This window comes from Fusarium mangiferae, assembly GCF_900044065.1.
Source record: "Fusarium mangiferae strain MRC7560 genome assembly, contig: FMAN_scaffold008, whole genome shotgun sequence".
Lineage (NCBI taxonomy): Eukaryota > Fungi > Ascomycota > Sordariomycetes > Hypocreales > Nectriaceae > Fusarium > Fusarium mangiferae.
This window is the reverse complement of record NW_024573928.1, coordinates 440,097-456,439: the sequence shown is the minus strand read 5'-3', so window position 1 is coordinate 456,439 and position 16,343 is coordinate 440,097. Positions and strand designations below refer to the sequence as shown.

The 16,343-nt window shown below is 48.6% G+C and overlaps 7 protein-coding genes across 7 annotated transcripts; 3 read left to right on the top strand and 4 right to left on the bottom strand.

The window, feature by feature from the left end:
* Nucleotides 1-92: 92 nt before the first annotated feature.
* On the bottom strand, nucleotides 93-4,883 carry FMAN_11090 (uncharacterized protein; the record flags this gene model as incomplete). Its single annotated transcript, XM_041833858.1, has 8 exons — nucleotides 93-280; nucleotides 327-551; nucleotides 602-705; nucleotides 751-1,147; nucleotides 1,191-3,204; nucleotides 3,246-3,497; nucleotides 3,560-3,599; nucleotides 3,643-4,883. 8 exons carry the CDS (start codon nucleotides 4,881-4,883, stop codon nucleotides 93-95), a joined length of 4,461 nt encoding a protein of 1,486 aa, XP_041684179.1.
* A 338-nt stretch (nucleotides 4,884-5,221) lies between these two features.
* Nucleotides 5,222-7,042, top strand: FMAN_11089 (uncharacterized protein; the record flags this gene model as incomplete). Its single annotated transcript, XM_041833857.1, has 1 exon — nucleotides 5,222-7,042. One exon carries the CDS (start codon nucleotides 5,222-5,224, stop codon nucleotides 7,040-7,042), a length of 1,821 nt encoding a protein of 606 aa, XP_041684178.1.
* A 290-nt stretch (nucleotides 7,043-7,332) lies between these two features.
* On the top strand, nucleotides 7,333-8,589 carry FMAN_11088 (uncharacterized protein; the record flags this gene model as incomplete). The annotated part of the gene is made up of 1 exon (XM_041833856.1): nucleotides 7,333-8,589. The coding sequence occupies one exon, from the start codon at nucleotides 7,333-7,335 to the stop codon at nucleotides 8,587-8,589; it is 1,257 nt and encodes a 418-aa protein (XP_041684177.1).
* A 135-nt stretch (nucleotides 8,590-8,724) lies between these two features.
* Nucleotides 8,725-10,225, bottom strand: FMAN_11087 (uncharacterized protein; the record flags this gene model as incomplete). The annotated part of the gene is made up of 3 exons (XM_041833855.1): nucleotides 8,725-8,787; nucleotides 8,868-9,585; nucleotides 9,642-10,225. 3 exons carry the CDS (start codon nucleotides 10,223-10,225, stop codon nucleotides 8,725-8,727), a joined length of 1,365 nt encoding a protein of 454 aa, XP_041684176.1.
* Nucleotides 10,226-11,538: 1,313 nt separating this feature from the next.
* FMAN_11086 (uncharacterized protein) lies at nucleotides 11,539-12,752 on the bottom strand (the record flags this gene model as incomplete). The annotated part of the gene is made up of 4 exons (XM_041833854.1): nucleotides 11,539-11,971; nucleotides 12,017-12,399; nucleotides 12,452-12,556; nucleotides 12,603-12,752. The coding sequence occupies 4 exons, from the start codon at nucleotides 12,750-12,752 to the stop codon at nucleotides 11,539-11,541; spliced, it is 1,071 nt and encodes a 356-aa protein (XP_041684175.1).
* Nucleotides 12,753-13,848: 1,096 nt separating this feature from the next.
* FMAN_11085 (uncharacterized protein) lies at nucleotides 13,849-14,802 on the top strand (the record flags this gene model as incomplete). The annotated part of the gene is made up of 3 exons (XM_041833852.1): nucleotides 13,849-13,915; nucleotides 13,972-14,397; nucleotides 14,444-14,802. 3 exons carry the CDS (start codon nucleotides 13,849-13,851, stop codon nucleotides 14,800-14,802), a joined length of 852 nt encoding a protein of 283 aa, XP_041684174.1.
* Nucleotides 14,803-14,901: 99 nt separating this feature from the next.
* Nucleotides 14,902-16,233, bottom strand: FMAN_11084 (uncharacterized protein; the record flags this gene model as incomplete). Its single annotated transcript, XM_041833851.1, has 1 exon — nucleotides 14,902-16,233. One exon carries the CDS (start codon nucleotides 16,231-16,233, stop codon nucleotides 14,902-14,904), a length of 1,332 nt encoding a protein of 443 aa, XP_041684173.1.
* Between the last annotated feature and the right edge of the window lie 110 nt (nucleotides 16,234-16,343).

Here is a 16,343-nt window from a genome sequence, read left to right as displayed (position 1 = left end):
TGATGTTTTAACAGGACCAAGCCGCCGGAGATAGACGGACGGCGGCACTTACGGATCTAAGAATTACCGCATCTGGAAATCCGATCACGGAATTAAGCCATCTCAAACCTAGACAAGAACTGCTCTTCAACCTCCCCGAAGAAAATATCCCACAGTGAAGAAAATTGCGATTTCAGATTATCGCGTTCTTCTTCGACCCAGACCCTACCACCACGAGTCCAGCGCATCGTCTCTTTTGCATAAGGTATAGGTTGATCGTAGGTGAGAGTCATGAACGGCCCTGTTGCTGAGTCAGTACATATCAGCATCGATCGGAGGGCACATACAACGTCCAGCAGGCAGGCCCAGACTCTGATAACATTGTGGCTCGGTTTCTGTCATTCTCTTCTCAATCCAACCGTGAAACTGACGGAAGCCTTCGATTGCTAGAGATGATATGCGGACTGAATAGAATCTGAGGATGAAATTGTCATGTTTCCAAATGAGGTCCACGACTGGAACTCGGATAAGTCGCGCATCTAGACTGGTTGTAGTGCCGACCTCGACGCATCCTTGTGCGGTTAGATGTTAATTTAGGGACACTGTGGCATGGGTAACTCACTGTCAAAGTCGACGTCTGGTGGTCCTAGCCCAAGTCTCTGTGTCGCGAGCCTCAAGAAAAGTCCAATCTTCTGAAAGTCAGGCGTATACATAATCAATCGTGCCCTATAGCGATCAGAACCGTTTCCGCAATTCCTTCGTTGAACTTACGCTACTAGAGACCCCTCCAACTCCCAATTATGCAGCGCTCCATTCTCACGTAAGAATACATAGCATGCCAGCGCGGCTTTCCTGGTGGAACGTGTGGCAACTTTGTTGACTTCAGTGTCAAGCGCTGGGAGGGACTTCTCTTTTATACCCTGCAATGCGTGGTCCAAGACTGTGTTGCCGCTAGCTTCTGTATTCCATGGAATGTTCTTGTTGGGGAAATGTCGTTGTGCATGCTCTTTGATCATTTGCAAAGCAGTCTTGTTAGACCAGTAAGCCGCGATGTGAAGAGCGGTTCTGCCTCTTTCATCGGCAATGCGGAAGACGTCATCAAAAGTTGGGCACTTCGTTAGCAGCATTTTTGTGATCTGGTGGCATGCAAGGTCATACGAGTCCCGAGCTTGGAAAGTCAGCGGTGTCTTCATAGGTATATGTACACTTACATCCTGAAAAGCCTTCGATGGCTGTAGCTAATAAGGTCTTGCCTGCTGGCGTAGTTACATACTCGGGAAGTACATCAAGGTTCAGGAGATACTGGATATTTTCGATTGGTACCAAGCCATCAGCAACAGCTAGTGAAACGAGGTAGCCTCCGAATGTCACCCAGCTGGCATCTCGCCTCATCTTGTAGTCATGCTTTAGCGAGTACTTAGCCCGTAGACTCTCTGCCAGCTTGCGCTCATCATCGTACCCTTCAACGAGAAGCTGAGCAAAGACTGTGAGTCCAGAGTTGCACTGCCCCTCCAATATCTCTGTCATACTCTTCCCCTGTCGCCTATCAGAGGGAAACTCCTCAAGTGTTTTGATTAGCTCTGGCAAGATTTTGGGGAAGTAGTGCGCCGCAAAGTGAAGTGTATTTCGCCCTCCCCTCTCCTTGGTGAGGATATCCGCCCCTTGTCTGACAAAAGCACGTACAGCCTCAATATCTCTCCTCTCAATGGCGACATGTAGAAACAGTCGCGGTAAGTTCCACGAAGGATCGTCAATGACTGTATCTGGGAAGACTTTCAGAAACGCCTCGACGAAGAAACCGGATCCTCGAAAAGTACACATCGTCAAGAATGGGTCTGTCGGTTGTTTCTTATCTACACGTCGTCGCTCGATCAGCACCGAGCGGGCGTCGTCATCAGCTAGGATCGAGATGACTTTTTCCAGCTTTTCCTTGTATCCTTTGCCACCGACGCACATACAGTAGAAGCGTGTTCTGCGAAAAAGCGCACTGAGGGCCTGGGCCTTGGCGTCGCTGAGTTGACGTCGCGCTGACAAACCTAGAATCGCCACCAAGGCCTCTGAAGCAGCTAACATTCTTCGTAAGAGATCGACGTCAAGCTGCTGAGCTGCATGCGCAATCGCAGTGTTGAAGTTCAAGAAGCCATCCCATTCTTGGACTTGTCTCGTAGGATCTGCACCATATTCCAGCAGAAGCTCAGTCGCCACTCCTTGAGAATAGTCCCAAGCTGCAAATGTAGTGTGCAGTGGAGTGGCACCGTTCTTCATAGGGACATTTATGTCAAGACCAGCTGATAAGGCAATGTCGAATATCTCCTCGCAGTGCTCACGTTTCGAGAACTGTGTGAGGGAGTGAAGAATCGTAGCACCGTGCAGGGTTTCCCGTATGGTTGGATCAGCGCCATTGTCGATAAGGAGTTTTACCATATCGAAGTGGCCGCAGTGGCAGCTTAGAAGTAATGGTGCCCAGCCGTGAGTGTTGCCGTACGCGTTGACGTCAGCACCAAGTTCAACTAGAGCACGCGCCATGACAAGATCGTTCTTACAAACTGCAATCTGAAGCAGGGTAAAGCCATCCTCGTTGCAGTAGTTGAGACAGTCAAGTCGAGCGACTTCCTCTTTAAACTCATCTGATCTTGCTAGATCTATGTTTTCCTTTCCTGCATCTCTGAGGCACGTTAAACGATCAAAGTCGAATACCGGATTGTCCATATTTGGCTTCTCCTTTATGAACAAAGGACTGTTGCAGTGGAGGAGAAACATGTTCGGAAACTTGCGCTCAGTCGAAAGATATGCTTGGTACTTCTCTGGCCACTTATAAGTCCAGGTTTTACCGAGGATCTGATTTGTTGAGAGATGCTTAGGAACTAGGTGGTCGAATAGTGTTCCCTGGGCAAGGCCGAATGTCTTGGTCCCATATGACTCAACCTTGCTTAGTAGCTCGTCTCTACTCCCTGGTGGCAAAGAGGTGTCGCACGCATCAAAGATTCTGAGGACGACAGACAATGCATCCGAGTTCTCCATCGTAGCGGCTGTAACAAGATGGTACAGGCCCTTCTCTATTGATGTCTCGACAAGTTGTCCATTGAGGTATGCCCCAGCCAGGTGAAGCGGGGCGGCAGAGTCTTGAATATCCCCCGACTCAACGCTCTCCCTCAAATCTCGAAAGATTTCTTCCTGAGCCACTCTCGGGATGAGAGATACGTTCAACGAGTGCTCGAATGCGAACTAACCGGTTAGTAATATCGACCATGGAGAGTCGTACTTACATCAGGGACTTTGGCTATGGCTCCATCAAAGATCTCTTCCATTCGAGAAATGAAGTCCTCACTATCTTGAGTATCCTCGTCGGACTTCCAGTTCTTCTTGAACTTCTTGAGACCGGCCGGCTTGATGCTGTGGTCTTCGAAACATGTTGCGAGCATTTTCTCGAATTCCGGGTTGTTGATCTTGATTGATACTACTTCATCAAGCATTTGTCGGAGTTGAATCAACATTTCGTCCTGGTCGATTTCGTTTATCTGTGAGTCAGTCATCAGCCGTCATTTAACCATTCATAGAATCAAGAGTTAAGTCTTCTTACCACTCCTGAATGTTTCTTCTCCAGCGCAGCCAGAGCACCCCTGCAATGTCAGCATCTCATCCAGGAGAGGAAAAGCTACCTACTTGTACCCATCCACAGCTGGCCGCAGATCTTTGAACCATTCTAAAGGAACAGTTGCCTTTCCAGTATACAATTGTTGCATGAGCCCCAGAAACAAGTAGCTCTGTATCGCCGATAATGATACCCTCTCTGATGGTGAAGGTGCACAGGTTCCCTCAAGAAATGCGTACACGAACTCTTCCTGTTGTTCTGTAAGAGGTGTTTTCTCTTTGATGTTCTCGAGAAGAGTTACGGCGGCCGAGCCTGGTTGGTCTGGGGTTTTCTTCTTAATCTCCAAAACGTCTCCTGGACTCAGTGGCTCAAAAGGTGTGCAACCGTTCATAAAGATGCTGGCAGTGAGTAATCCAAGAGAATATATGTCCGTCTTGTGAAGATCCTCTAATCTGATCGGCTCTTCTGCATCGAGCTCGGGTGCCATCCATGGCAGACTACCGATTCTCGCTTGGAACATATTCTCAGACTTATAATCATCGAGGATCACCGCATATCCAAAGTCGCATAGCTTAGCCCGGATAGGCGGAAGACCAGTTTTGTCGAGAAGATCATGTTGGCGTTCATCCAAGCCAGAAGTGAAGACGAGCACATTCGTAGGTTTCAGATCAGCATGGACGATGCCGTGAGCGTGGAGAAACTGAAGCGCGCGACCAATGCTCATGGATATTGCCAACTGGGACTTGAAGTCGGCTTTGTTGGAAGAGAGATACTCCGCTAGAGTGCCCTCATCAGCAGCCTCAAGCAAGACTTGCGGCCAAAACCGGCCAACGCTAGGTGACTCGCTCCACGAAATGGCCAGCATCGAAACAATAAAGTCGCATTGTCGAATCGTCTCATTTGACAAAACTCGTATCTCGTTGATAGCAGCGGCAAGCTGAGGCGAGTCACTCGCAACTCCTTGAGAGGTAACAATCTTTTTAGTCACGTATCGTCGAAACTTCTGGCTATCTTTCGCTTTCTGGATCCAGTCGCGTACTCCGGGTGTCGCATTGATGAAGTCCTCATCTGCATCGAGGCTGAGTTCTTCAGCTGATGCAAATACCGCGAATGAAGCGCCTGCGCCAGCGGAGAGAATGTTCATGCTGGCGATGACATTGTTCTGGGCGCTGAGGATTGGAACATCGAGAGCAACAGCGACAGCCAAGAATTCAGCTTGGCCGTTGACTGCGTATGTCTTATCAGGTCGGCTGATGAGTTCCGTCGCCGAAAAAGGAGCGGAATATGTCGAATATGATTGAAAGTCGCCCATTTTGACGACAGATGAATCTCAGGAAGCCCACTTGAAGATCCTTCGCGAGGTGGCTTCTTATTTCACGCATGCCTCGGAATGTGAGGCTGATTTTCTCGCTAGGCTGAAACCAGGTTGTAACATATCTAAGCCATGTCTCGTTCTAGACCAATGAACTACGATATTCGCTCTCGCGAGCTTACGAAACCGCTGCACGAATTTCAGCTTGGGCCGTAAAAAGAGGGGTTCTGGCGCTATTGATTACCTGCATTGGCTTATCAGGGTCTAGATCACCGGTCAAGTCTTCAAACCGGCTTCTCTCGCAACCTCTTCCTTTCAACCCATTTCTACACGTCGAAATGTCTGGGCTTGAGATTCCAGCTTTTATCATCGGCCTTGGCGGCCTGATCTCTGTTTTTGAAAAGGGTTTTGAAGTGTGGCGCGTTATCCGAAGAGCCGATGATTTTGGGGATGATGTCGCGGACTGGATGTGCAAGTTGGAGATGGAGTTCTTTCGGTTCCAGACTTGGTGGACTGCTTTGGAACACCTTGCACTTACGAAAAAGTCGTCGCATTCTGTTCTAAATGTGCCACTTCAATCATCGCCTTTACAGGTGACGCTGGACAAGCAGTTCGGCAAACCGATTATCGACGCTGCGACGAGCGTTCTGAAGCTGCTTGAGAAGATTGAGGGAATACTACAGCGAAACGGTGTCTTGTTAGTTATGCAGGCTGAACCTGTTATAGCAGATCCAGCTGTAGACCTTGGCGAGGCCACCGCAAAATCGAGACAGCGACTGAAGCGATTTGCGAATGAGCTTTTGAAGCATACACCATGGACAACTCGGATCAAGCACAGCACAAGTCCATGGAAAGAAGACTCTGACAAAACCGCACTCGACGATTCTCTCGAGTCCATAATCTACTGGAACAACACTCTGTACAGCATACTGCCCCAGAATATTCGGGACAGTATCCTCGAGCTTGGAATTGCTGGCTACGCTTTGGACTCGTCAGAAAACATCAAAGACATCGTCAACTTGTCCAGTGATCGCAATGGAACATTGAGCCAAAGCGCCAAGTCAATGTCGATACGACAGCGCTTCAAAGATGGCGTGGTCTTGAGTGCTGACATGGATGCTATACTCCAGCAAATGGAGCTCAAAGAAACTGCATTCGAGGGTCTTGTCGCAGCGGATGTCTTCAAGGGATGTCAATACTCGATCTCTCAGTACACCTCTCACGACGGTCAAACTTGTCGTGTCTTCATCGAATGGATACCGATTCCAAAAGACTTCGACGCTTATAAGCTGGCTCACTCTCGGATGGCACGGATCTCATATAGCTTACAGCAGATTGGAACATTTTCAGGAATACAGCCTCTGCCAGCTCTTGGATTCGTTGAGTTAGGGGGCGCAAGATCGTTTGGTCTTGTGTCGACCTTGCCTCGCAGCTTTACATCATCTACAAAGGTTCATACACTTTACGATATGTTGTCGGGGGGTCAAAAGTCGGTGGCGGGTAGCAAACTAGCTTCGCGAGTGCAGCATGCGCTCCCAACTCTGAACCAGCGGCTTCAGCTTGCCTCGAAACTGGTGATGGGGTTCTACACTTTTCTCCTGACTCGGTGGCATCACGAGCGGTTCAATTCTCTGCACATCGCATTCCTGATAAATGAGGCGGACACAAAGTCAAAGGCACTTGACCTCAGTCAACCTATTATTGGAGGGTTCGCAATCTCTCGACCAGATTCACCCACTGAGCTTTCCATTTCAGCGTCAGTTGAAGACACCGAAGCTGTTTACCTACATCCCGATATACGTAAGCGTCTCAAATCAAGAGTCAAGCAGACTGGCAACGAACAGCGTTTCCAGCGCGTCCATGACATTTACGCTGTTGGACTATTACTAGCTGAGATTGGCTATTGGCGACCCATCGCAAAAGTCGCTGAGTCTGGAGCAAAAGGCTCAAAAGCAGACTCCATGTCGCCCGAGCAGTTTAAAGAAGCCGTTATCAAGAAGTGTAAATCAGATCTAGCCTTCTTCGCTGGCGAGACTTACAGGGATATCACGCTGCGGTGCTTACTCGCTGGCGAGTCCGGCGGGGTTCAGGCAGAAAATGATGCGGCTGGTTTAAACAATCTGTATTGGGATGTTGGAATCAATCTGATGACTAGTTAGAAATTATAGAGTCGAAGACTGCTTTACAGTGATTGTCTGTTTGACTGTGAAGATATTCAGGTGGTTGGGGAGGCAGCCGAGTCAAGTCCGACGGATCTGACAGCGAATGCTATCCGCTTACAGGGGCTGAGCTAGGCAGAACGCCCTCCGCCTGCACTAAAATAGGCACACGATGCATGTCTTGGCGGAAGGATTCATGTGCTGAGATTATAAGAATGAGGGTGAAGATACGATAATTGTCACCGAAAGTAACAGATTGCACTTGAACAGCGCAGTTTCAATTTGCTATCATGGCTTCTATCAATGCACCTCCAATGGATTTCACCAACGCTTCATACACAAATCTTCCATCACCAACCTCAATTCGTCTACTGTCATTCATCAAAAGACCACGCCAGCTTTCACCTCCCTCAATTCTAGGTGAACCTCTGCTGGAATGCACCCTAGAAACAGTCGACATAGACGAGGCCCCAGGCTTTGATCTCATCTCTTCAACATGGGGAAATCCAGACAGTGCTGATCCGGGCGATATTGACGAATACGGGCCTATGCATCTTTATCCCGTCACTATCAACGGAAAGTTAATGTTTCTCCCGAAGAACATTTACGAAGCTCTCAAGATGGCTCGAAAAGTCAATGATCCCGTGGAGCAGCGCAATGAACTCTTCTTGGAGACAGAGTTGATGACAGCCGTTGAAAACAATCATCGACCCAAGGTTCAACAGTTGTTAGAGCAAGGTGCACATATCCATGCGCAGGATTGTTTTGGCAAGACGGCGATTCACCACGCAGCACAACTTGGTCATTTCGACATCATCAACATGCTTCTCGACTACGGCGCTAGTATGAAAGTAATTGACTCATATGGTAAAACGCCAATGGACTACATCACATACACAAAGCCAAAGGACTGGGAAAACGTCGAGGATATTGCGTACAAGATGCAAAAGACGCCAGAGGAGAGAGAGCTCGTTACTCTTCCTGAAGTTATCAGAGTCGGCAGACCGATGTGGATTGATGCAATTTGCATCGATCAGAGCAATTCGGAGGAGCGCTCGAATCATGCTTCTTTGATTGCGCAGATTTACTGCCGTGCTAGCTCTGTCATCGCATGGGTTGGAGTTCAGAACGACGAAACGAAACTTGTGCCAGATGCCATTCTATCAATTCTTCGAGCTGATGGCAAAGACCCGGACGAAATCATGTCCGACGAAAGTCCTTCCCCCACAAATCCTGGATGTTCATACATCCCCTCTGACGAAGAAAAGTCATCTATCGTTAGGTTTCTAAGGCGGTCTTGGTTTGAAAGGGCAGATCTCATGCATGAGATTGCTTTTGGGAGAGCAATCACTGTTTACTGTGGCATGGACGCGCTTCCGTTCTCATCTATAATGCAGTTTCTCCGACGAGAGGCATACAGCGGTACTTATCTGCCTTCTGACCTTCAAATCTGGTCTTTACTAGGAAACTCAGGTTCGAAGAAACGAACTTCACTGGGCTCGAGATCAACGAGAAAGAAAGTTCGACGAGATTCGATTGATGGATGATTTCCTTGGCTTAGAGTCTGCTAGTCCATATTTCCTACTATCATTCCTTCTGTCAAATTTCAAACTCCAGGGAGATCCTGTCCTATAAATAACGAACTCGCTATCTCATTACTGTACCCAGTCTGTTGCTAGATTCTAGATCGAGAACTCGTAAGCAAACGCCGTAGCGTTTGTAGGTGGGTTGACAGAAAGTGTCAGCTGTGGTTCGTTAGCTCAGCCATTAACTAAACTCGAATGACACCCATATAAAGCAGCGCTTAATTAGAGGGGCTACTCACCGTATTGGCCGAATAACTATACTTCTTCTCTCCCAGATCAATAGGCCCGTCAACCTTTCCATCCGGCCCAGCCCAGTCGAATCGATATGTTCGCACCTTGACCGTCCCCTTCTTAGGACGTCCTACTCCTCCCAGGCCGCTGACTTCAATGCTATACTTTCCCTGAACGGTTCTAGTGCCGGCTATAATCTTGATCTTATTGCCTTGCTTGGTGGCAAAGACATCAAACTTAGAATCCAACGACGCTTTCGTCAAGAGTCTCTGTCCTGCCATAGCGGCATAGTATTTATATACCTTCCACTCGCCGTTGGGATAGTAAGTCCCCTCAGAGGTACCGGTGGTGCTGTAAACCAAATTGCCCATCCAGTTGTGCAGATTAGATCCGCTGCCCCAGTTAGCGCGTAGACCTCTGAGGTTGTGACGCTCTAGTTGAGAGAGGTAGTAGACGGAGTTGGCTGGGTTCTGTTCATCGAGTGCAGCGTACTCATTGATATCCACTGGTTTCTCGGGCACGTTGTATTGCGCCCGCAAGTTAGCAAAGTCGGGGATAGTCGTGTCGGGCTCACGCTCCCAAGCACCAATCTGGTGCCAGGAGAAACGATCGGGAACCGTTTTGTTGCCTGATACTGATTGTAGCCAGGCATGCCATTTGTCATCGGTCAGAATGGGAGAATGTGCCATGGCTGGGCCGCTGAGAAGGGTTCCGGGAAGTGCTTTTCTAATTCGACCAGTCAGCTCATTGAAAAGCCATGCGAGTCAGTGGTGGTTACTTACCGAAGGAGCTTTGTTGCGCGATTGTAATACTCGAGGAACTGGGGCCACGGGCGATCCCAGAAGATATCAATATCAGGCTCATTCCAAACATCAATCACAAGGGCTTCGAGCATATTATGGGCCTTCAAGTCAGAGACAAGCTGGTTCCAGAATAGCTCCGTCTCGGTCCAATTACCGTTGTCACCAGGAAACGGAGAGTTCGAGCTCTGCCCACCATCTGCACCCCACAGATCATGAGGCAGCAAGATAAAATCAGCGTTATACTTGCGCGTGGTGCGGTAGTTGGACAAGGTTGAGTTGAAGCGGCCGAGGTATCCCTCATAGCCCCCTCTCGCCCAACCTAGCGATAGAATCTGAGCGCCACCGCCGCGGTTTGCGTTGAACTTGATGTCAGTTACCAAGTGATCTGGGATTGAGGTGTCGACATCAGTCCCGTTATCAGGCCAGCCGTAGATGAAGCCTGATCCAAGGGCCTGTGCTAGTCCATGGTTCTGGGAGAGGTCGACAGTTGCTGTGCCTTGTACCTGTGCAGCAACGATGGTGACTAGAGCCAGCACCACAGTGGTGAGAGTGACGCGACGCATCTTTGACAACGAGTTTATCCAAGTCTTGATTAGAGTTGAAACTAAAATTCCTAGCCATCCGATGCGACCCGGGACACGTTGCGAGCTACTTATCAATCCTTTTGCAAAGTTGGCTCTATGCTATTACAAGGTGTAGAGGTGGTACCTTCTCCCCGCCGGGACGCAGATCCCCCGCAGGAGCTCCTAAACAGGTCATTCCAGGTTGAAGAGCAGGAGAACCAAGTACCGATTGAGTTTGCTCCGGTGGGACAGGCTAAACACATCATGTAAGTTTGAAAGTATGCTTAAATCTAAAGGTGATGTCTCAGCCTACCCCGGAAGCCTTCAATTAGAGATACTAAGTCTATTCAAGCTTTTCAGAGTATCTATCCCGACTCTTTTAGTGTTTGCCAACCTTGAATCTGCTTGAGACAGGACATCTAACGTGAAACTCTTGGGGACTGGATGTTGATGAATTCAAACAAGCTCTCACTGTTTAACAGACAGGAAAGATCTGCTAAAACTTCTCCGGCTAAAGAACATGGTACGTCTCGAAAGAAATCAGGTTACTCGGAAGATTACCTTGCTATTTAGAAATACCGAGTCAGATGATGTTGGCAGTGGCTGGGATCCCCCGCATGATCTACTTCATGCCATGCATGCGCGCCTATTGGAAACCCTGCTCTAAAGACTTGGCATGAGCATTGAACGGGCATGCTTAACGGATATCAGGATTGACCTCAAGATATCAGTCTCACATTGGCAAAAGACAAGAATCGTTCTTTGCTCGCTTCTTGACATAAATTAGAGGTCTTATTTTTACGATCGCCTCTAGGTGCAAACTTCATGTTACCGAGAGTAACGTGCTAGAAGCTCTGCAATCGCGGGCTTGAAGTAATGACCAATTTTAAAAGTGGATATTATCATAAACATTAAATAGTGAATTCAATATGTTGTTTGTTTAAAGAAGTAATAAGTTCTGCAAGGTTTATTTCCTACAATATTCAGTCACTGCAGGGTAGTGAGCAGGGATACTAAGAAAACAACTCAACCACGGCCCCTCATCTCTTCAATTGAATAGATTATTTCATCTGCTTTAATTTGGAACCTCGCTATGTGTTCCCAATCACACTCTAGTCATAAATCTCTATTACACCCTTGTAGACTGTGGCCCTCTTATTTGCAAGTATCCGTAAACACCCAGTAATAACTGTGCCACAGAATGCCAGAGTGGACTGGCGACACGACCAGCTCGCTTAACACAACTGAGAATATTTAGATGTATTTATTTACAGTTTGTCATCACTGACTTTGGAACAATGCTATTCTATGGTTTATGTTTGCTCAGTCGTCATCACAACCCGCGTCTGCTTCAAGATGTATTTCTGACTATCCCCATCATCAATACTCTGCCTAACCTTATCGTCGTTTCCAAAACCCACTCGTGTTGTCATTCCCGATCGAAAGTCATTCAACTCTAAACTCGACTTTTGGTTGTTAGAAACAATCCGAGTATGTTTGTTCCCTGAGATATGAGGTGGGTTCATTCGACTCGAGATTCCGTTGGAGCCGGTGTTGCTGGCGTAGGTGCTGCGGAACACGGGGAGGTTGAGAAGTGGGCGAAGGGCAGGCATTGAGCCGGCGATGATTCCGATGCCCTCTTCAACAATAGACCATAGGCCGATTGCGCCGGTGCTGTACATGAATTCTTCGGGGTTGTTGTAGAGTGTGAGGTAGCCGAGCCGGACGACGGTTGCGCAACTGGCACTACAGGATGTTAGATTCGTCACGAAGATCATGAGTCTGACTTACAAAGCGCCAAGTCCAAGCATAACAATGACTGGGAGCTTGACCCTGTTCTTCATCTGGATATTCCACAGCAGGAGACCAGGAAGAATAGCCAGCGTCCAGTCAACGATGATCGAAACAGCAGAAAAGAAGAACCCGACGCTGCTGTTAAGCTTCGTGTTACAGTAGCCGTGTGTCGTTTCTCCCCAAAGTGTTGTGATCGGATGGCAAACGTTCGCAGTGGCGAGGATAAAGATGATGGCGGTGATGACAGTCATGCCGATGAGACCCCATAGAGTCCAGACGAATCGACGGCGTGCATCGCAAATTCGGAGCATCGTGACGCAAATGCTGGACTTGATCGGTACGGAGCAAGCGGAGTAAAAGAATTGGGCGATGAAGAAGAGCTGCGATGTGATGCGTCAGCAACCGCACGATGACTATCGGAGCAACACGTACCTTTGTTCCCATCATAACATCCTTTGTTTCAATAGCGTCTCTATGCTGACCTGCTCCGTGGAAACAGCACGTAATAACCAGCGCAGCCGTAACCGTATACAGAATCTGTCTCTTGTCAGTCGCAGTCTTCACACTCCACCTGAATACATACTAAACCCGCAAACATAAGCCAGTCGTCCAAACCTAGATTATTTTTCCATTTTCGAACTCCAAGACGCGCACTGAGAAAGATCCACGATAGCGTGAGCATCACAATAGTGATCCATAGAAGGGGCACGCCCTCACCGGCTACAGGAGCCATGTTGGTGTTTCAAGGCGAACGACGAAAAAGGTAACAAACAGAGGGACAAAAAAAGGAACAAACAACAAGGTCAGGGACGATTTTGAGATCTGTATCTCCCAGATTTAATATCAAACGGCATAACCAACGTCCCGGAAATTTTGGGCCGGCACCCATGCTCCTCGCCCCTCAGGAAAACCGGCATCCGCAGCATGCAACTCCGTCGTGACATAAACAGTCCGACAAGGCCCACTAGAATATCCCCTGTACCTGCTCAGTTATTTCTCGCGTTGTTTCCGAGGCTCGTTCATATTCGTATACCCCAGCTAGCGTACCGGTTCAAACATAGGGGGCCAGTTAGAAAACGGGTCCTAGGAGCGAACTAAGAGATGACGGACTCGAATCAACGGCTGTCTCAAAAGTTTTAGTGCAATATTTGCGGAGCATTTTGGCCGTGAATGACTCCGAGGCTAAGGATATTGGCTGCTTTTTCTGGAACGTCCACTTTATCCCCGGGCGGCCCGCTAGTCCTAGTGTCTTGGTCAGCCTCATATTAGATTGTGTTTTGGTCTGCGGATGATCTACTGGTGTCCGAAGCCAAGAGATAGTCATGTTCAAAGCGTAAATATGGAATGATAGAAAAAGGTATGCATGCGAAGACATCTCTCGTTCTGGATGTCTCGCTCGTAAGCGTTTGTTACATCAGTGCCGATCAGATCCTTCTGCAGAGATCCATTTCCGACAGAACCAACACCCCGGGCGCCTTTCTCCGGTTATTTCACCAAGAGAACCAGTGGCAAATGAGCATTGCAAAACACGTGATCGCGTACATGCCCAGCAAATATGGATACTAGCATGGATGTAAGATCTAGTCCTCGACTAGACTCGGGACTACAGAAGACAAACAAGAGTTTACCCACCAACGGTTAATGCAAGATGAGAACTCGTACGACTTGCGGGAGTTGCTGTGGATTCCCCGGTTCCACCAAGGACCCTGAACCGGTGTGGACGAAGTCCAATGTAACTTTTCGTGTTTTAGTCTGGGCCACTGCTGCTACCATCGAGTTTCTTCTCACCGCGTCTTTCTGCTTCTTCACGTTTCAAGATTAAAAAAAACATGGCTGAATTTACTATCGACGATCAAAAGCTGGAGGCCCTCAAGGGCAAGGTTGTCATCGTAACAGGTTTGTAACCCCCTACGCGACCAGCGGAATACGAGCTAACAATACATCCTTGATAGGAGGATCTTCCGGTATTGGTTTATCCACTGTTGACTTGCTTTTGTCGCTTGGCGCCTCGGTAGTCAGTGGCGATGTGCAGCCTCCCCCGGAGGAGCACAAGGGATCATTTACCTTTGTCAAGACCGATGTTTCAGTCTGGGGTGATTTGATTGCGCTGTTCAAGAAGGCCAAGGAGGTTTATGGTCGTATTGACCATGTTTTCGCGAATGCTGGTGTTGGACCTAGGACTGATTACCTGGCTACTGAGGTTGATGAGAATGGTGACTTGAAGGAGCCTTCGCATCAGCTTCTTGACATTAGCTTGAAGGGAGTCATCAACACTTCGACGCTGGCTATTAACTATCTGAGACAACAACCTGAGGGAGGAAGCATTCTTATCAGTGGCTCAACAACCGGTCTTCAGCGTGTTCGAGCGGTGGATTACTGTGAGTCACTGTATCCCTACGTCATCGTGTTTTACTAACATCCCAGCTACCGCCAAACACGGTGTCCTGGGCTGGGGACGTGGTCTCGTCCCCCTGCTGGCCGCTGCTCAGCTTCCCATCCGCGTTAATACACTTGCCCCCAGCTGGACAGACAGCAGTGTCTTGCCGTCGCTGAAGGCGCTTCTTGACGCCATCAACGTTGAGCTCCAGCCTGCTTCTGTTGTCGCTCGTTGCGCCGCTTTCCTTATGGCTGATTCGTCGAAGAATGGACAGCTTGTGCATATTGAGCGTGGAAAGTACGCTGAGATTGATGAGGCTGTTTTGTTGCCGACTTTTGGAAAGATCAAGAGCGATGATTATCCTTGGGAGGACGATGTTTTGGACCGTCTCTCAAAGCTGGGTTAAGCAGATTAACGCTTCGTTAAGTATTTTAGAGCCAGTTATGTCAGTTTATTACATTGCAAGCGGCTATAGATGTCAACTATCAAATAAGCTCATAAATCCTCATATCTTGCCTTGCTTCCTGTATTCATCCACTCGATTCAAAATCTCTTGGCAATCGTACCATATTCTGCGTCGATTCTGCAGTCCAAGCAATGTTTTCCAGTTCTTGGACACCTCGACTTGAACACGCAGCCAATCTGTTTCACTTTTGCTGAGTAGCTTGACTGGATGAGGAGTTGTACTAATACTGCCTCCGCGTTCCATCTCATGGTTGATCTCTGCTTGAGTTGTTGTGGCCCAGAACGAGATAGGCAATGACGACCATGCCTCATACAACCAAGGAGTTTCTCGAACAGTCACCTCGTACAATACAGTGTTGGGCAGATGCAGAAATAAGCGAGAGGTGAGTCGGAGGTTGGCAAGGTCCTTGAAACTGAGATGGATGAGAATCTCACGAATCATCTCGCTAGGAAGCCTTGAGAATGGGTCGTAAGGGGCTGGTTTCGTGGATATCGTGGTTCCAGAAAGGCTAGACTCATTCCCAAGGGTATGTTCCACGCTCTGTGTCGACTGAAGAAGATCGTCCAATCCAGGCACAAAGCAAGGGTTGGCCACTAGGAATTCGCCTCCACGCTCATGACTCCACCACTGCTCCGCAGCCTGTTTAACAGCAGGATGACGGGGGAAGCCATGGAAATCTTCGTAATCTGGTTCAAGGCGCCACCATTGCATCAAACACTCGACATCCACACTTCCATACCGATATAACGTGGCTCTCTTGAATATCTCGAAGCAGGTCGGATGGAAGGGCATGCAGTACTCGTCCTCATCTCCGGCATCCCAGATGACGTTTTCTGCTCTGACATCGCTCATGCCATGACGCGAGGGAGAAACAGACGGCCAACCCATATCTCTACTGGGCATGTCGTCGGACAAACCGCTGAGGCAGAATTTTCCCGAAGCTTCAAAGTCTTGGTCGTCTCTCTCAGGCTGCCAGTCGTCGTCCTTTAGAACAAGACACTGGGATGTTTGACAGTGTTTCATAGCCTCTGCAGAGATGTGATTTCCGTTATAGGCTCCGTTGTACTGGCATTCTGGTCCAGCGATGTGTTCCCATTCATCACCTGGCGTGTCTGACGTCCATCCGTCGTCGGATGAATCTTCTGGGTCCATTTTCGGTGGGATATACTTGACTGGTTCCGAGGACGCCGATCCAGGTTCTTGGACCCCATCTCTTTTCACGTAGTAGCATCCCCACTGGCCGTGACTGTTTTCAGGGTTGACGGTGAGGCTGCTGCCCCAGCCTGCGCTTCGAGGCTCTTTGTCTGTTCGGGAGCGGCTGATGTTGAAACTGACGCCACAAATATGGCAAAGGACTTCAGAGTAGCCCATGATGTTTACTCAACAAGACCAATAAGTTGAAGCTGTTGTGAGCAGACAGATTACGACAGAGCGATAAATGGTGTTTTAAAGACCGCTAGTGCTGATTCTAGGCAGCGAGC